The sequence below is a fragment of the Nelumbo nucifera genome, chromosome 8 (assembly GCF_055504915.1).
Source record: "Nelumbo nucifera cultivar China Antique chromosome 8, China Antique-T2T, whole genome shotgun sequence".
NCBI classification, from domain to species: Eukaryota; Viridiplantae; Streptophyta; class Magnoliopsida; order Proteales; family Nelumbonaceae; genus Nelumbo; species Nelumbo nucifera.
This window is the reverse complement of record NC_142656.1, coordinates 22,918,269-22,933,296: the sequence shown is the minus strand read 5'-3', so window position 1 is coordinate 22,933,296 and position 15,028 is coordinate 22,918,269. Positions and strand designations below refer to the sequence as shown.

The 15,028-nt window shown below is 32.7% G+C and overlaps 1 protein-coding gene across 1 annotated transcript; it reads left to right on the top strand.

The window, feature by feature from the left end:
* Positions 1-1,589: 1,589 nt before the first annotated feature.
* LOC104609120 (uncharacterized) lies at positions 1,590-9,072 on the top strand. Its single transcript, XM_010275346.3, has 6 exons — positions 1,590-1,736; positions 1,821-1,950; positions 4,884-5,053; positions 5,650-5,956; positions 8,480-8,643; positions 8,748-9,072. Exons 1-6 carry the CDS (start codon positions 1,718-1,720, stop codon positions 8,909-8,911), a joined length of 954 nt encoding a protein of 317 aa, XP_010273648.1. The 5' UTR covers positions 1,590-1,717; the 3' UTR covers positions 8,912-9,072.
* The last annotated feature ends 5,956 nt before the right edge of the window (positions 9,073-15,028 follow it).

Here is a 15,028-nt window from a genome sequence, read left to right as displayed (position 1 = left end):
TTTGATAAATATATTTTATTTTTTATTTAATAGAGAATTGTGAATAGTTATTGTAGATTAAACAACTATTATTTAACTTTTGAAATTTAATTTATTGTAATTTTGTTAAAAAATTATTTTTAGTAATTATATTTTTTAACTTATTGTTTAATATTAATTAGAGATTAAACTATTATTTGAGTTTGCACTATTTATTAACTACTTTAATATTTTTCCAGTATTTATTATATATTTTTAATTGTTGTATTTTGATTATAAATTTATTTTCAATAATTGTGCACTTTTTAATATAAATTTTCAATAATTATTGGAGATCAAACTATTGTTATTTATTAGACATTAGGCTATTAACTTAGCTGAAATTAGGAGTGTTCAAGGATTAGTTCAGTTTGGTTGTAGGTTATTTCGCAAATCAAATCGACATGGTCTGGTCGAGAGTTTGTCACCCGAAACCGACTGGCCATTAGTGAAAACCCACCAACTTGGGTATATTTTCAGATTGGTTTGTTTGTTCAAAATATTTAAACTTAAAAATTAAATTTAAATTTAATAAATTATAGTGGTATTATTAAAAAATTAAATTTATGATTTAAAATATCGTAGACTAAGAAACATGGGAATTTCCCACTTTTCTGTATTAAAAACAAATATATTTAAAATATAAAACATTAAGATATATCTACAATCGGGTTAGTTCAGTTTTGATCGATTTACATGCTAAGCCAAAACTGACCTAATTTGGTCGAGTTAAGTCGATTGGAAATAGTAGAACACTGACCAAGTAGGGTCAAGTTCGATCGAATTGGTTATTAAAAAGTTAAAATATAAAACAATTATATACTCTTATGAATTTTTGTTGTTTAGTTTTCAAATAACAAAGCCCATGATTCACATGGGTCCCTGCTAGTACATTATAACTAAAATGAGCTAAACATGACTTTAATATTATATTTTATGAACAAAATGAATTAAAAATAAATTATAATAAGAACTTGAACCTATGACAATTTAGTGAAAATACAACTTCAATGATAGATATAATATAACTTTTAAGTACATATGAACATATATTTAAATCGAATCAATTTAGATTATATCAGATCGGATAGGGTGAGATCCATATTTGGTCTAATTATAAATGAATCGAATCCATATCACCCTTTAATGGGATCGAATTTGAAAACGAATTTGATTAATCGAATACCATTTGCAGCCCTATCCAGAAACCTCAGGTGAGGGTTTTGTATTTTACCCATTAATTAATTTCATTGCTGAACTGTCTGCATTTCATTTTGGAGGTTCACAAAGTGCTGCGACCAGAGGTGCTGTTATGTTGGTATAACCTGGGTTTGGGAGGGGTTGAAGATATACAGTCCCTGTATGCTGTATCCACATTCATTCTCACGCTTGTTAGGTAAAGAATTTAGCATCACACCAAGCAATGGCCTCTAAGAGAGGTTTAAGTACATTAATTTGTTCTATTCTTTTCTTGTTTATGCTTCTTCTTTTTTTATTTTGCTTTGGTTGGAAGAATTTAATCTATTCTAAGCTATAAATTAGGATTAAGTTAAGTGAAGAGGCGTAAACAAATCATATCGAAGAGTTCTTTTCTCGTAACTCGTTCTGCAATAACACTGTGCATGCATGTTTTAAAGCTCAAATTCGCATTCTTCTGCTGTTAATAAATAACAAGTTTTGGATACTTTTAGCAGCAAATATGACCCGAGAAGAAGAAAGTAAGTTCCTTGCACTAAATACGATAGTTCATTTGATTTCATGTGCTCACATGTAAAAAAAACTTTTTCCATATTTATTTTCAGGAATTCAAAGATCTTTTAGGAAGGAAAAACCAGCACATTATACAGTTAAGATTAAATCATTCTCCTCAGTTTTAAATTCTTCGTTCGAAAAATATGTGTGTGGCGATTTTGAAGCTGGAGGTTACAAATGGTATGCTTTCAGTTTAATCTTTATGATTTTTTATTGTAACTTATTTAGGTAGAATTAATTAGTATTGCACTGAACCCGGATCAATACAGTTACATACTTGTATATATATATCATGGTTTTGAAAATCAAACTGGACCGGACAGTCAGACCGGTTGGTTCAGGAACTGGTCAGGTAACCAATTCTGTTTTACTCTAAAATTGCTCATGGGCCAAAAACCGTTGATTTGGTCAGTGACCCGCTAGCTCGGGCGGTTGAACCATTGACCTGTCAATCAGGACAATGGTTTTTTGCCAATTTTTTATAATTTTTTATTTTATTTTTTAAATCAGAACAGGCCTGACCATTTGACCCAGAACGGTTCTGTGTCCAGTCCTGTTTTTAAAACCTTGATATATGTATATAGGGTCCATTTGATTTGCAGTTGGAATCGGAATTGGAATCAAAATCAAAATCCTTTGGAATCAGAATTGGAATGGTCTATTCCCATAGTCTATCTGTTTGGTTCAGATAAGAATGTGTATAGGATTTAGAATTAACAGGAATGAGACTTCATTCCCAAGGAAAAGACAAGGAATAACCATTCCCTCAAATGAGGAAATGTCATTCTAGCAAGAATGGAGATGTGATTCTAATTTCACCCAACCAAAGAGTTAGAATCAGAATAGCCCATTCCAATTCCGATTCCGGATCCTTATTCCTGCGAAACAATCGGAGCCATAATATATTATCAATCAATGGAGTTTGAATTGACTCCCCCCACAGGCTGTATGCCCCACGGCATATTCCCCAAGGACCCCAACCATGCATTGGGCCCATGACAATGAATGGATGGTGGGGATACATTATTTGGGCTTGTGCTGTGGGGAGCATTATTGTCTCTCATTCATGGTGCGACCTGGGATGTGGGCTGTGCTGGCTTAAAATTCACATGTCAAGATGAGGAATCAGAACCAAACCATTACATGGATCCCGATTTAAAGAATTATTACACCAAATTCAAATAAAAATTATTTAATTAAGGGTAGTTAATGGAAGAGGATGATAGCATATATATAAGATTAGGGGTTGCAATTGGGTGGATTTGGGTTGAACTTCAATCCAACCCATCTGACCTTATAGACTATTAATGATCCATTTAAATAAAATTAATCAATCTAAACTGTCTTTATGCGGCCCATTACCCCATAAGGCCATGTTTGGGAGTGTTTAAAAATAAGTGTTTATTTGGTCTAATAAGCACCTATTGGTATTTGGAAAATAAGCCCGAAATAAGTGTTTATTTTAAAAATAAGGACTTATTTTTTAAGCCTAAATTTCCAGCTTTTTTTTTTAAAGTGCATATACAATAAGCACTTATTCAATTTTTTCTTTTAAAATTATCCCTAGTTGAATTTTAAAATACCACTTATAGAATTATCCCTAATTGAATTTTATAAAAGTATTTTTATAAAAGTACTTTTATGAAAGCACTTTTATGAAAACACTTTTACAAAAGCATTTTTATAAAAGTACTTCTATAAAAGTACTTATATAAAAGTACTTTTATGAAAGTATTTTTATAAAAGCACTTTTAAGAAAGAACCTTTATGAAAGCTATTTTACGAAAGTACTTTACAAAAGCACTTTATGAAAGTACATTTGTGAAAGCACTTTTGTGAAAGTACTTTTATGAAAGCACTTCTATGAAAGTACTTTTAAAAAAGCACTTCTACAAAAGTATTTTTATGAAAGCACTTTTACGAAAGCACTTAATGAAAGCACCTTTATGAAAGCACTTTTGTGAAAGCACTTGTATGAAAGTACTTTTAAGAAAGCACTTTATATTCATAAAAGTACTTTCATACAAGTGCTTTCGTTAAAAGTGCTTTCATAAAAGTGCTTTCTTAAAAGTACTTTTGTAAAAGTGCTTTCATAAAAGTGCTTTCAAAGGATATATTTTAAAAATTTAAAAGAAAATGAAGGACAAAATAGTCACAAATGCTTATTTAAGTGCTTATTAGAGAAAAAGACTACCAAACACCCAATATAAAATAAGGGCTTATTTAGAAAAATAAGCACTTGAAAAAGTTGAGTGCCAAATGCAAGTAAGTGCTTATTGGAATAAGCACTTGTTTTTAAGCACTTATTCAAAAAATACTTATTTTTAACTTAAGCACCTCCAAACATGACCTAAGTTATAATAAATTTGAGTTTTGTGAAAATTACTAAAGTAACTACTAATTTCCTTTTGATAACTTAAGTAAACATGGCTTAGGCTGTATTTGGCATTCCTTATTTTAAAGACTTATCTCATTTTTACAATTAAAAACTCAGTATTCATAGGAGCATTTTAAGGAATGAAAAGGAGATAAATCCATGCCAAATGCAGCCTTAATGGTAAAGGGTTGGGTATGAAATTGCCAAACCCTATATGAGAATCACTAGATTACTCAACAGCAACGATAACAACAATTGTTGTTAGTATTGCAACAACTTACATTTTACAGAATTAGACACCATCCAATGGTTGAAAAGCTATTATTAGAATATCAAAGACAGTATACAAATCCGATGGCAAACAATTATTTGATCCTGATGAGTTTAGCTGAAATCTTAAGCTAATCTAGTGGCTTCTTAAGATTATGAACTTGTCTCAATCATTTCGGTGATGTAGCAAAATTTCAATTAGTCTGGATTGTCCAAATAATGAAATAAATAGATCATCTAAAAAATTTAGGTCATAATAGTGGGCTCCCAAGAAAGGAAAAATAAAAAGAAAGCGATAGTTGATTATCGAAGCTATATTTCAACTGATGACAAATTCTTTTGCAAATTAAAACCAATTTTATGAAAACATTCTAGATTATGAAATGCTGAAGAATGATTCATTTAAGTTCTTCCCCTTGCAACTTTTGAATTATGATCAAACCCAAATGAATTGTTTTGATTGTAGGAGACTAACTATTTATCCAAAAGGAAATGTGGAAAGAAATGGGAAAGATCATCTCTCTCTCTATTTGGCAATGTCTGAGGCAGATTCTCTGCCTGCTGGTTGGGAACTTTATGTGATACTCAGATTATTTATCTATGAGCAATTTCTAGATAAATTCTTGATGGTGCAAGGTAATTTCTTCTCATGCATGATGCTCATTTAAATGTGTTATAAAAGAATAATATCATCATCATCATCATTATCACCTCTGACTTGTTTCATCATCTTTTATATCCATTCAAGGTTCTTGTCTTGAGTCAAATTTACTTACCAATTTACAGCCTGATCCAATGCATTAAAACCTTAACCCCAATCCACTCTGCAACCTGATGTATTGATTGAAACCCAACTAGTTCAACCGGCAAAGAGAGTGACCTTTAACCTGGAAACCATCTAGGCAATCAGTTCTATTCAACCTTAACCCTGTCCTTGGCCAAAATCTTTTGACTTGGTCAGTAATTTGCTGACCTGGGCAGTTAAACCATTAACCCATTTGACTTGGACAATGATTTTTTACCATTTTTATTTTAATTATTATTTTATTTTTAAAGTTAGAACAGACCATCCAAATGAACTAAACATTAACCGCTGACCTAGAAACAGATGACCAAAGCGGTTTTGGTTCCGAGTAGGTTTTTAAAACCTTGTTACATCCTGCTTTCATCTTCCTCTCAAACCCTTCTACATTTGTTTCTCTACTTACAAGTTAACATATTACTGTGCCTAGATTCCCATGGCAAGACAAGGCGCTTTCATTCCATGAAGACAGAATGGGGTCTCCCCCAATTTATGTCCCTTAATACTTTCAAAGACCCTTCTCGTGGATACCTAGTTGAGGACACTTGCTACTTTGGGGCTGAGATCTTCATTTGTGGGAAGAATAATTGTGCAGAAGGAAAAGCAAAAGCTGGGGAATGTTTGGCAACGGTCAATGAACCCTTGAAATATATCCATACCTGGAAGATCATGAAGTTCTCCGGGCTGGTTGATAAAAAATATTTCTCTCAAGTTTTTACTGCTGGAGGTTATCAATGGTAATTTTTGCCCTTTCAAAATGTTTTTTTAAATAGTTCTTTCTAACATGTTATATTTGTGGGTTCGACTATGATATGGAAAAGATATAATATCTGAAAAACAACTGACCAATAAACCAGAATCATAAATGTGATAGGGAACATGGTGTTATTTATCAAAATTCATGGGTGGGTTTTGATTACTCAAAACTTTTTCCATACCATATCCTTTCTGCATCATAGATTTTCTCTAAATTTGTAGTATCATCAGTGCTTTAAAAACCTACCTAACTCATTTTTCCCTGTGTCGTGAATCAGCAATTCAACCAGGACAATAACGCTATCATCATATAATATTAGCAGAGACCCGTGCAATGCACAGGACTTGTTAAGTGAAAGCTAAACAATATAAATGCATAAGAGTAGACAATTTTTTTTTATGTTTTAAATTTTAAATAATTAATATTATTTATATTTTATATACTATTAATATTTTTTTATAATACAAAAATAACAATAATTAATTGCAGCTAAATTAATAGTCAAATCTCTTACAAATAACAATAGTTCAATCGCTAATAATTATTGAAAATTTATAATAAATATACAATAAATAACTAATAAATATGCAATAAACACAATAATTATGAAAAATACAATAAATAGCAAAAACATATTATATTATTCAATAAATAGTGTAATCTCCAATAATAGCTTAATCTCTAATAAATATTAATCAATAAATTATAACAAAAAAAGATAATTACTGAAAATAAATTTATAATAATATGCAATAAATCCAATCAATTAAAAAATTAAATAGCAATAGTTTAAACTCCAATAATTATTGAAAATTTATTATTAAATAACAAAATGAGAATAGATTGATACACAATTTTTGAAAAAATATTTATCGCAAAAATTCAATAAATAATTATTAAAATTAAAATAAATATTAATTTTAATATATATATATATATAATAGATATAGATAAAGATTTAAAAACTATTATTAATAAATATTAATTTTTCTAAAAAATATTTTCTAGAATTAAAAATTGATATAAGTGAAATAATGTTTTTAATATTAGTAAATTAATAATTTAAATTATTATTCTACTTTTATTATTATAAAATATATTTTTGAAAGCTATTACATATTTTTGTTATTTGGAAGCTTCAATACATCTAAATTATTTAATCTATTTTAATTATTTCAATAACATTTAAAATCTTTTAAATTATTTATATTTTATATTCTTATTATCAAATATTATTAAATCTATTATAATTATTTTTTTTGTTTTTGATAAATTTTTTAAAGTTATTAAATAATTCCGTTCTTTAATCTATTTTTAAAAATATTGAAAATATAATTTGGTTATTAAATTTTGCAATATTTCAACTATTTAAAATTTAGTTATCTACAATATTATTTAGCTATTTAAATAATTTTATTGTTTAAAATTTTAAAATATCTAATTCTAATATTGTGAAATATATTATAATTATTTTTCAATTTTTAAGAAAAACTTTAAGTTTATTACTTTACTTTGTTATTATAACTATTTAAAACTTTGTTATGTTAAATATTTCATTATTTATAATATTTAGTTATTTATTTATTGAAATAATATATAAAATATTTAAAATTTGTTGTCATTTAAATTTTATTTATTTTATAGTTGTGATATAATATTAAATATTTTGTTATTGAAATATTTAAATAATATTTTTACTTTTAAAATTTTTATTGTTTAAATAATTTTATTATTAAATTGAATAATCCATAAAATTATAATTTATACTTTTATTATATAATTTTGTTATAGTATTTAGATAATTCTTAAATTTTTTAGTTCAAATATTTCTTTAGATAGATAGGGATGAAAAATGGGACAATGGATTAATACAATTAGAGATAATTTAGAAGAGAAACTCTCTCTTAAGTTGTAGCTAATTTAGGAGATAAATAGGAATTAAAAATAATTAGAGACAATAGTGTCATGTGGCTAGACATCATTTGAACAACTGTCTTTGAAAAGGAATAAGGGGTTTTTGTAGTTCAGTCCACCCTTAGGGTGGAGCTAAGATTTATAGGAGTGGACTGAATTCTGCCCGTGGATTGATGCCAAATTCATGGGTAGGATGCGGTTTATAGGGCGGGGGGCTACTAATAGACTAGGAGTGGGCTGCAAATCGGATTTTTGATGTGGATGCAGTCCACTTATCCCCCCTCAACTCTCGAATTCACATTTGTGCCCAATATAGCATGCCCAAAAAAGCCCCACAGCACATCCCAATCATACATTGAAAACATCTCCCATTGATGAATAGAGGATATGTTCCTAATGCACACTGAGATGTAAAAGTGGGAAGTTTCTAGGGTAAAAACGCAGATGTGAATTCCCGCCCTCCCAACCCACTTTAGGTTTTGACCCCTTCAAACAAATTCCTCACTCCACTTATAATATTAAGTATTCATTTTTCAGCTGGGCCATTGGTGTGCTTGTCCGCTCACAACTGCATTTGTGTGAACTTCAGGAAAATATTAGTCTTCCCAAATGGTTTTGGATCGGAAGAAAACAGAAGCCTTTCTTTGTACTTGATAATGGCTGACAAAGAAACCCTTCAGCAACAGACGGTGCAAATTGAATTTGTCTTACGTGTTAGGGACCAAGTCAGTGGCAAACACTCTGAAAAGAAAGGTGATTTAAGGCTTTATGATTGTTTGTTTTATAAATGTACTTGAAAACAACTTTGCTTCTTTCTTTGTCTTCTTGTGAGATAGTTTTTGGCATTTCTTTTGCAGCTATTCATGGATTTAATTCTTGGGGCCATGTACACGGATGGATAAGCTTCATGCCACTCAGTGATCTCAACGACCTATCAAATGACTTCCTGGTGGACGACGTTTGCATCATTGAAGCACAACTCACTTTACCCGCAGTGGTTACTAATTCATCTCAAAATTAGATTAGGACTTCTTCACTCATCTTGATTATTTTCTCCTATCCTTTGCGTGACAAGTCTCCTGTTGTAAATATATTTAATAACAATAATGCTGGTTTGACAGTACAGTTGTAAATATATATTATGCTATATATATATATATAAAATAATTTATGTTATTTGAATTATAACATTTATTACATATTAAACATACGGTGTTTAAATAGGTTTAAAGCCCGGCCTGACCCATGACGCAGATGCAGATTCGATTCTTTCAACCATCGATTCTAGGAAAAGGAGGGTTATTAGTGATGAGTATCACCAAATACCAATTAACCAATATAACAACATGAAAAACCGCATTAATTAGCTTGGGTAATGAAAAGTTGAAAACTTAATGCGGGATGCTCCAAGATCTTCAATCGATATCTTTCTAAACCGTAAACCCTTGTTTTATTTTTGTTACTGATAGTTGCTATGGATGTGCCGTACGTCATCCCAAACCCGACCCGATGTATTAAAACTTCAACCCTGATCCAACCTTGAGATCAGATTGATTGGGTTGCGTTTGGATTGGAATTATATTTACCAAGTTTCTCATGGTATTACAAATTACACATTTTAGGGGATTAAGGGGTGAGGACCAAAGTTGGAGCAGCGTGCATATGATACCAAAGATATGATTGATCAATCAAACCCTCTTGAATTCTGATCAATCAAAGAAATACCACTTTTATGATATCGGTTGATTAGTTTACAAGTTTTTCCAATATCATGTCTCTCCGATTGAATCGTCTCAAATCTTGATTGGAGTAGACGGAAAAAAAAAACTCTTAATGAATGGACAGTTTTCAAAAAAGTGGTAATAGATCAGGTGACATGTATCATTTGATTTGTCAAAACTCTTCCAATATCATGTTTTTTGGGAGCATAAATTTTGAGAAAGATCCAAATCCAGTTTTCAAACTATTAGGCTTGACAAGTTTTGAGCCTGATCCTGAAATATTGGGCTAGCTCGACAAAGATCCACTAATAAATGAGCATCAATCCAATATAACCCTGCACTGAAAAGTAGTCCATGCTCGACCTAATCGATTTCAGATTTTTTTTCAAAACTATTGTGTGGTTTTTATTAAAGTAAAACCTTAGAAAAGGTTTTTATATGATTGTTAGAAACTTAGGATTTTTATATTTTATTCTTAACTAATTCAAAATTTATAGAATGCAAATACATACAAAATGTAAAATTTTATACTCTACATATTTGTATTTATTCTCCTTTCAATTGAGCCTTAAGTGAATTGCTTTCATTTCCATCACTGGCACACCTATGTATCATTTCAGAATCACAAGGGAATGCTGTGACCACAGTCACAACAGATGTGAACTCTACCAACGTTGGCTGAATGTCTGAATGGTACAATTAAGTGCGTTGTCTAAAAGATGTATGTGACATGTCAGTACTTCCACGTGTTCACCCAAAGTTGAGGAACCCCGCATGGTGAGACGAATTAAAACGCCTACCCTCCTCCCACTTTGTCGGTGCCAGACGATAAAGCATTAAAATCCCCAATGATTGCCCTTGGTAAATTTGTTTGAGTTCACATCTCCACCCCACAAAGAGCCTCCCCCATAACGCCCCACAATATATCTCCACTGTGTATTAGGAACATCTCCCGATGATAATATTAGTCTCGATGATGTCATTATTGGGAGATATTTTCAATACATGGCAGGGATGTACTGTAGGGCATTGTGGGACAGAGATGTGATCTCATTTGACTTGCTTGGGCCAAGATAAGTGTGGGCTTCGTTGAGAGCTGTGAGAGCTACCATGGACACAGAACAGCAACTGTAGTCTGTAGTCTGTAGTAGGGCAGTTCATAAGAATGCCCAACCCGACCAAACCGACTAACCTGGACTGACCCAACCCGAATAGGCCGGGTTTTCATCAGTATCGGTCAGTTTTGGGTTGGGCAAATATATAAACCGATATATCGGGTTGGTTTCGGTTTTCTTGTGTGAAAATCGAAACCAACCCGACCCGAACTAAACTAGTCTTCTACTAGTTTGGTAGTTCCTAGTTTGAGTAGTTTCCTACTTAACTATAACTAGTCTTCTACTAGAACTAGAAGGCCCATTGGGCAATTACAATTAGAATAGGCAATCTATCCTAGTTTCTAACTTTCTATAATTTTTTACACCAAATAGGCAACCCATTAGGCAATTACAATTAGAATTCAATTAGGTGTCCTTTTGTACAGGAGCAAAACCGAAACCGACCCAAACCGACCCAACCTGACTCAAACCGACCAGGTCGGTATGGCCTATCAGTGGGTCGGTTTTGGTTTCCACCTCCGGTAACCCGACCAGGTCGGGTCGGTTGGGAAAACCCCAATAAACCGACCCAACCTGACCCGTAAACACCCCTAGTCTGTAGGTACCACAACCTCTTTAATCAACACTAGTAAACCTCACGCAGCCTCTTAACTCCTAAGGCTCAGTTTGGAAGGAGTGCAAATGCAAATATGTACAATATAAATACATACAAAATAATAGAAAATGTAAGGTTATGTTTTCTATAATTTTGTATTTATACTTCTTCCAAACTGAGCCTAATTTTCATTTATGGTGTAAAATCCATCAGTATCGGACCTGAACACGGTCGGTGTCTGATCTCCATTCTATTGGGTTGGGGGAGGAGCCATTAGTTGATGCTAAAGGTAGGGGTGTCAACGGTATTTGAAAATTCTATTTTGAATTCGATATTCAATATAATCGATTTGAATTTGGATAATTCAAATATTTAATTTAAATATTTTATTCATACCGAATGGTTAATCGGATTTGAATTTGGATATGACCATATTCGATTCGATAAATTTCCGAATTTGATCAATTATTTAATTCTTATATATAATATATAAAATATTTTATATAATTTACATATATAATAATTAAGTTATATAAATAATTTATATATTTATATATTTTATGTATTTATTAATTATCTAAAATATTTAATCAATTGAACTCGAATATTTAATTGGATTCGAATTCGGATATTACCTGATCCGATTCAAATTCAGATATTGCCTGATCGGATTCGAATTAGATCCATTTACACCCCTAGCTAAAGGAATCACTTGCGTAGGTATTGCATGAAGTGGATTTCCTTGGTGTGGTGATGTGGCAAAACCTATCTTAGCATTGAACTCAGTAATTGTTGGAGCCCTACTGCAAGCCTAAGGGTGTCAATGGACCGGTTTTGGATTGGACCCCGTCTAGTCCAAAATCAATTTGGACAGATTGGACAGACAAATAAAACATATTGGTGTGGACCAATTCGGTCCAAAATATTTTTTAGATTGGATTGGACCCGGTCTGTCCGTAACAAATTTATATTAGATTAGGTTAGATTAAGCAAATATCTGGTCCATTGATATAAAATAATAATATATGTGTCAATAGATTGGGTTTGAGTTAAAACCAATCTAAATCAAAATGAATTTGAACAAATTGGACAGTCCAGACATTGAATTGGACCGGTTCAAATTGATCAAAAACATTCATTGGATTGAATTAAACCTGACCCATTTATAATGGACTCACATTGGACTGAATCGGATTGGACCAAATCTAATGCAATTGACACCCCTACGCAAGCCTCGGCAGAGGTAACGACTTTCGATGATAGGCCCTGATTTTCAATAAGGATGGGAGTGGCGCGCACACTTGCATTTTCAGTAGCATCAACTATCAATCAGTCATCGGCCGGCTACCGGCTACCGGCTTCAGTGACAACTGACAATGGTAGGGCATTATGAACTCCGGCACAGAATTTACCCGCGCATCAGATTTGGCTCTCGGTGGTGGAGCTACGCTTACAGCATGAAATTTATGTGTGATAGCTTTTATTTGTTTTGTCTTTATTAACAATAAAAATTAAAAAGATGATTTCTTTTTAAAAAAATAAAAACCCGCACAAACCCTCTCTCTTGACATTGGAACCCTGTTCCATACAACCCTCTTCTTCTCTCCCCCTCTTCTCTCTCTTCCCCCAAATTATGACATCGAGTCCCACACAATTTTTTTCTCTCTCTCTCTCATAACATAGGGTCTCACATAACACCTCTCTCTACACTAATTTTCTTAAAAAATAGAAAAAAATAACATTAATAGCTTCAATAAATTTGTTAAAAAATCACTTCTTCTCCTTTTGCTTACATTAAGTTGTCATTTCTAAAATAAAAGATCTTTGAAATTTTTATCTCAAAAAATAGTAAAAATCATAAAATAAATTAAAAATAATTTAAGAAAGGTTATCAGGAGTGAGGGATTGAAGCAAAAGGGTTAGCCGTGAGTGCAAACAAAAGTACCATTCATAAGGGATTGAAGCAGCTTATTAACTAGCTAAAGCTCGGAGAGACATAGCTCATAAACACAATTTGTACGCGGCCCTTGGAGTAAGATCTTCTTGCTGTGTTGATCTTTCACAAAGAATTCAAATGCTGAAATTTGAAGAACACGTTATTATTATATTAGCCGAAAGCTTTGCAACAAAGAGCAAGTTAAGTCAGATGCAAGAATAATATCGTTTAAATACAAGGGTTTAGAAGAAGAGGAAATAATAGAACCATAGTGATTAGTGATGAGGAATATCCCGACCTATTCCATCCCCAATAGTGATCTTGTCGAAGACATCATGTTTAGAATCAATTTGCTATTACCCAGATTTTGAAGTGGTGACTGACACTAGAATCGGGCAGCCACAAGCATCAATGGATTTGGCATTTACCACAACAAATGCAGAGGAATTTTTTTTAGACCTGTTCACGGGTCGGGCTGGGTTAGGTTCGGATCAGGTTTTACTTCTTTATTAACAAAAAATGTTTAAGACTGAGCCCAAATATTGTTATAATTAATATTATTGGCTTATTTGAGAAAGCTTAAGCTTGGCCTGAAAAATAGTCAAGTCCGGTGCTTTGAGCCTCAGCCTAAGCCTACGGGCCTGAAATTTTATCCAAGCCCAATCAAGAATGGGTTCAGCCTGGCCCATCAATAGGTCCAATTGTGACATATATGATGGGTAGTCTTTATTAAATGAAATTGAAAAAAAGTGAGTCTCATAGCATTCCCAATCGGGCCAAGCTGGTCTAAATCCAACCCAAGCTATATTTGTAGGGGATTCAGTTGTTTATGATGATTTTTATTGTTAAAATTTTAAATTTTTATACATTAATTTTAAAGCTAAAGTTTTAATGTTATTAATTCTAAAAAGTCTAAGATTTTATTAATTATAAAGTTTAAATCCACAAAAAAGAGAAAAGTCTTTCATGCTTGCAATCTCCAATTATTTGGTAGATTTTCATATCGTTTCTTAGAGAAAAAACAAAAGATAAAAAAAAACATAAAGAAGAACACTGCTAGTTTGGTTGTTTGGGCAATGTTGTTATATTATATATTGATGCTGCTCAATCCGAGGTGGGGCACAAACGGAGGAGAGCAACCAGATAGTCCTTGTTGGTAGGGCGGGGCTGAGCTACAATGACGAGGTTGCGCTTCAAGACCTGTGATCAAGGAAACAAAAGTCAGAGGCCCGAGGAGTTATCCCCAAGTAAACACTCTGACGCAAGTCAGTAGGAGGTGGTAGGTGGTTGGGCTAAGTTATAAGGATGCTGGTTTGAGCTAAATAGCAGTGTCGGTCTCAGAAGTTGGGATCCCTTACCTCGAGCATGAAGTACCTTTTTTATAGCCAAAGATTCGTGTCTTAGTCGGATTGGGCTTCCACGGTTGTCGGGATGAGGCTAGCCACCAATGTATTCTGAATAGAGTCCCATTCCCCAGCGGAGTCGTCTTCCTTATTCCTCATCTGTAGTTGTGCTCATCCATATGACACGTAGTTGACGTGGCTGGAAGGATAAGATGGGGGGCCACAGTGGTAGCGTAGCTCGGCCGACATGGCAGAGCTAGGATGACGTGGTCGAGCTTTGATGATGTGGCCAAGTTAGGATGCCGTGGCAAGGTGATAGTTGGGCGGCCACGTGTCTCGCAAGGTCAACTTAGACATGACCCGAACACCACTCCCCTAGTTCTGGAGTCGAGGAATGAAGTAGTCCAATTCGTTCTTCTGCTAAAGAA

Excerpts from the sequence above, each read along its gene's own strand:
- LOC104609120 (XM_010275346.3), top strand. Across the intron at positions 5,054-5,649 it reads TAAATTCTTGATGGTGCAAG|ATTCCCATGGCAAGACAAGG; the intron begins GTAATTTCTTCT and ends TACTGTGCCTAG. Across the intron at positions 8,644-8,747 it reads CAAACACTCTGAAAAGAAAG|CTATTCATGGATTTAATTCT; the intron begins GTGATTTAAGGC and ends TTTCTTTTGCAG.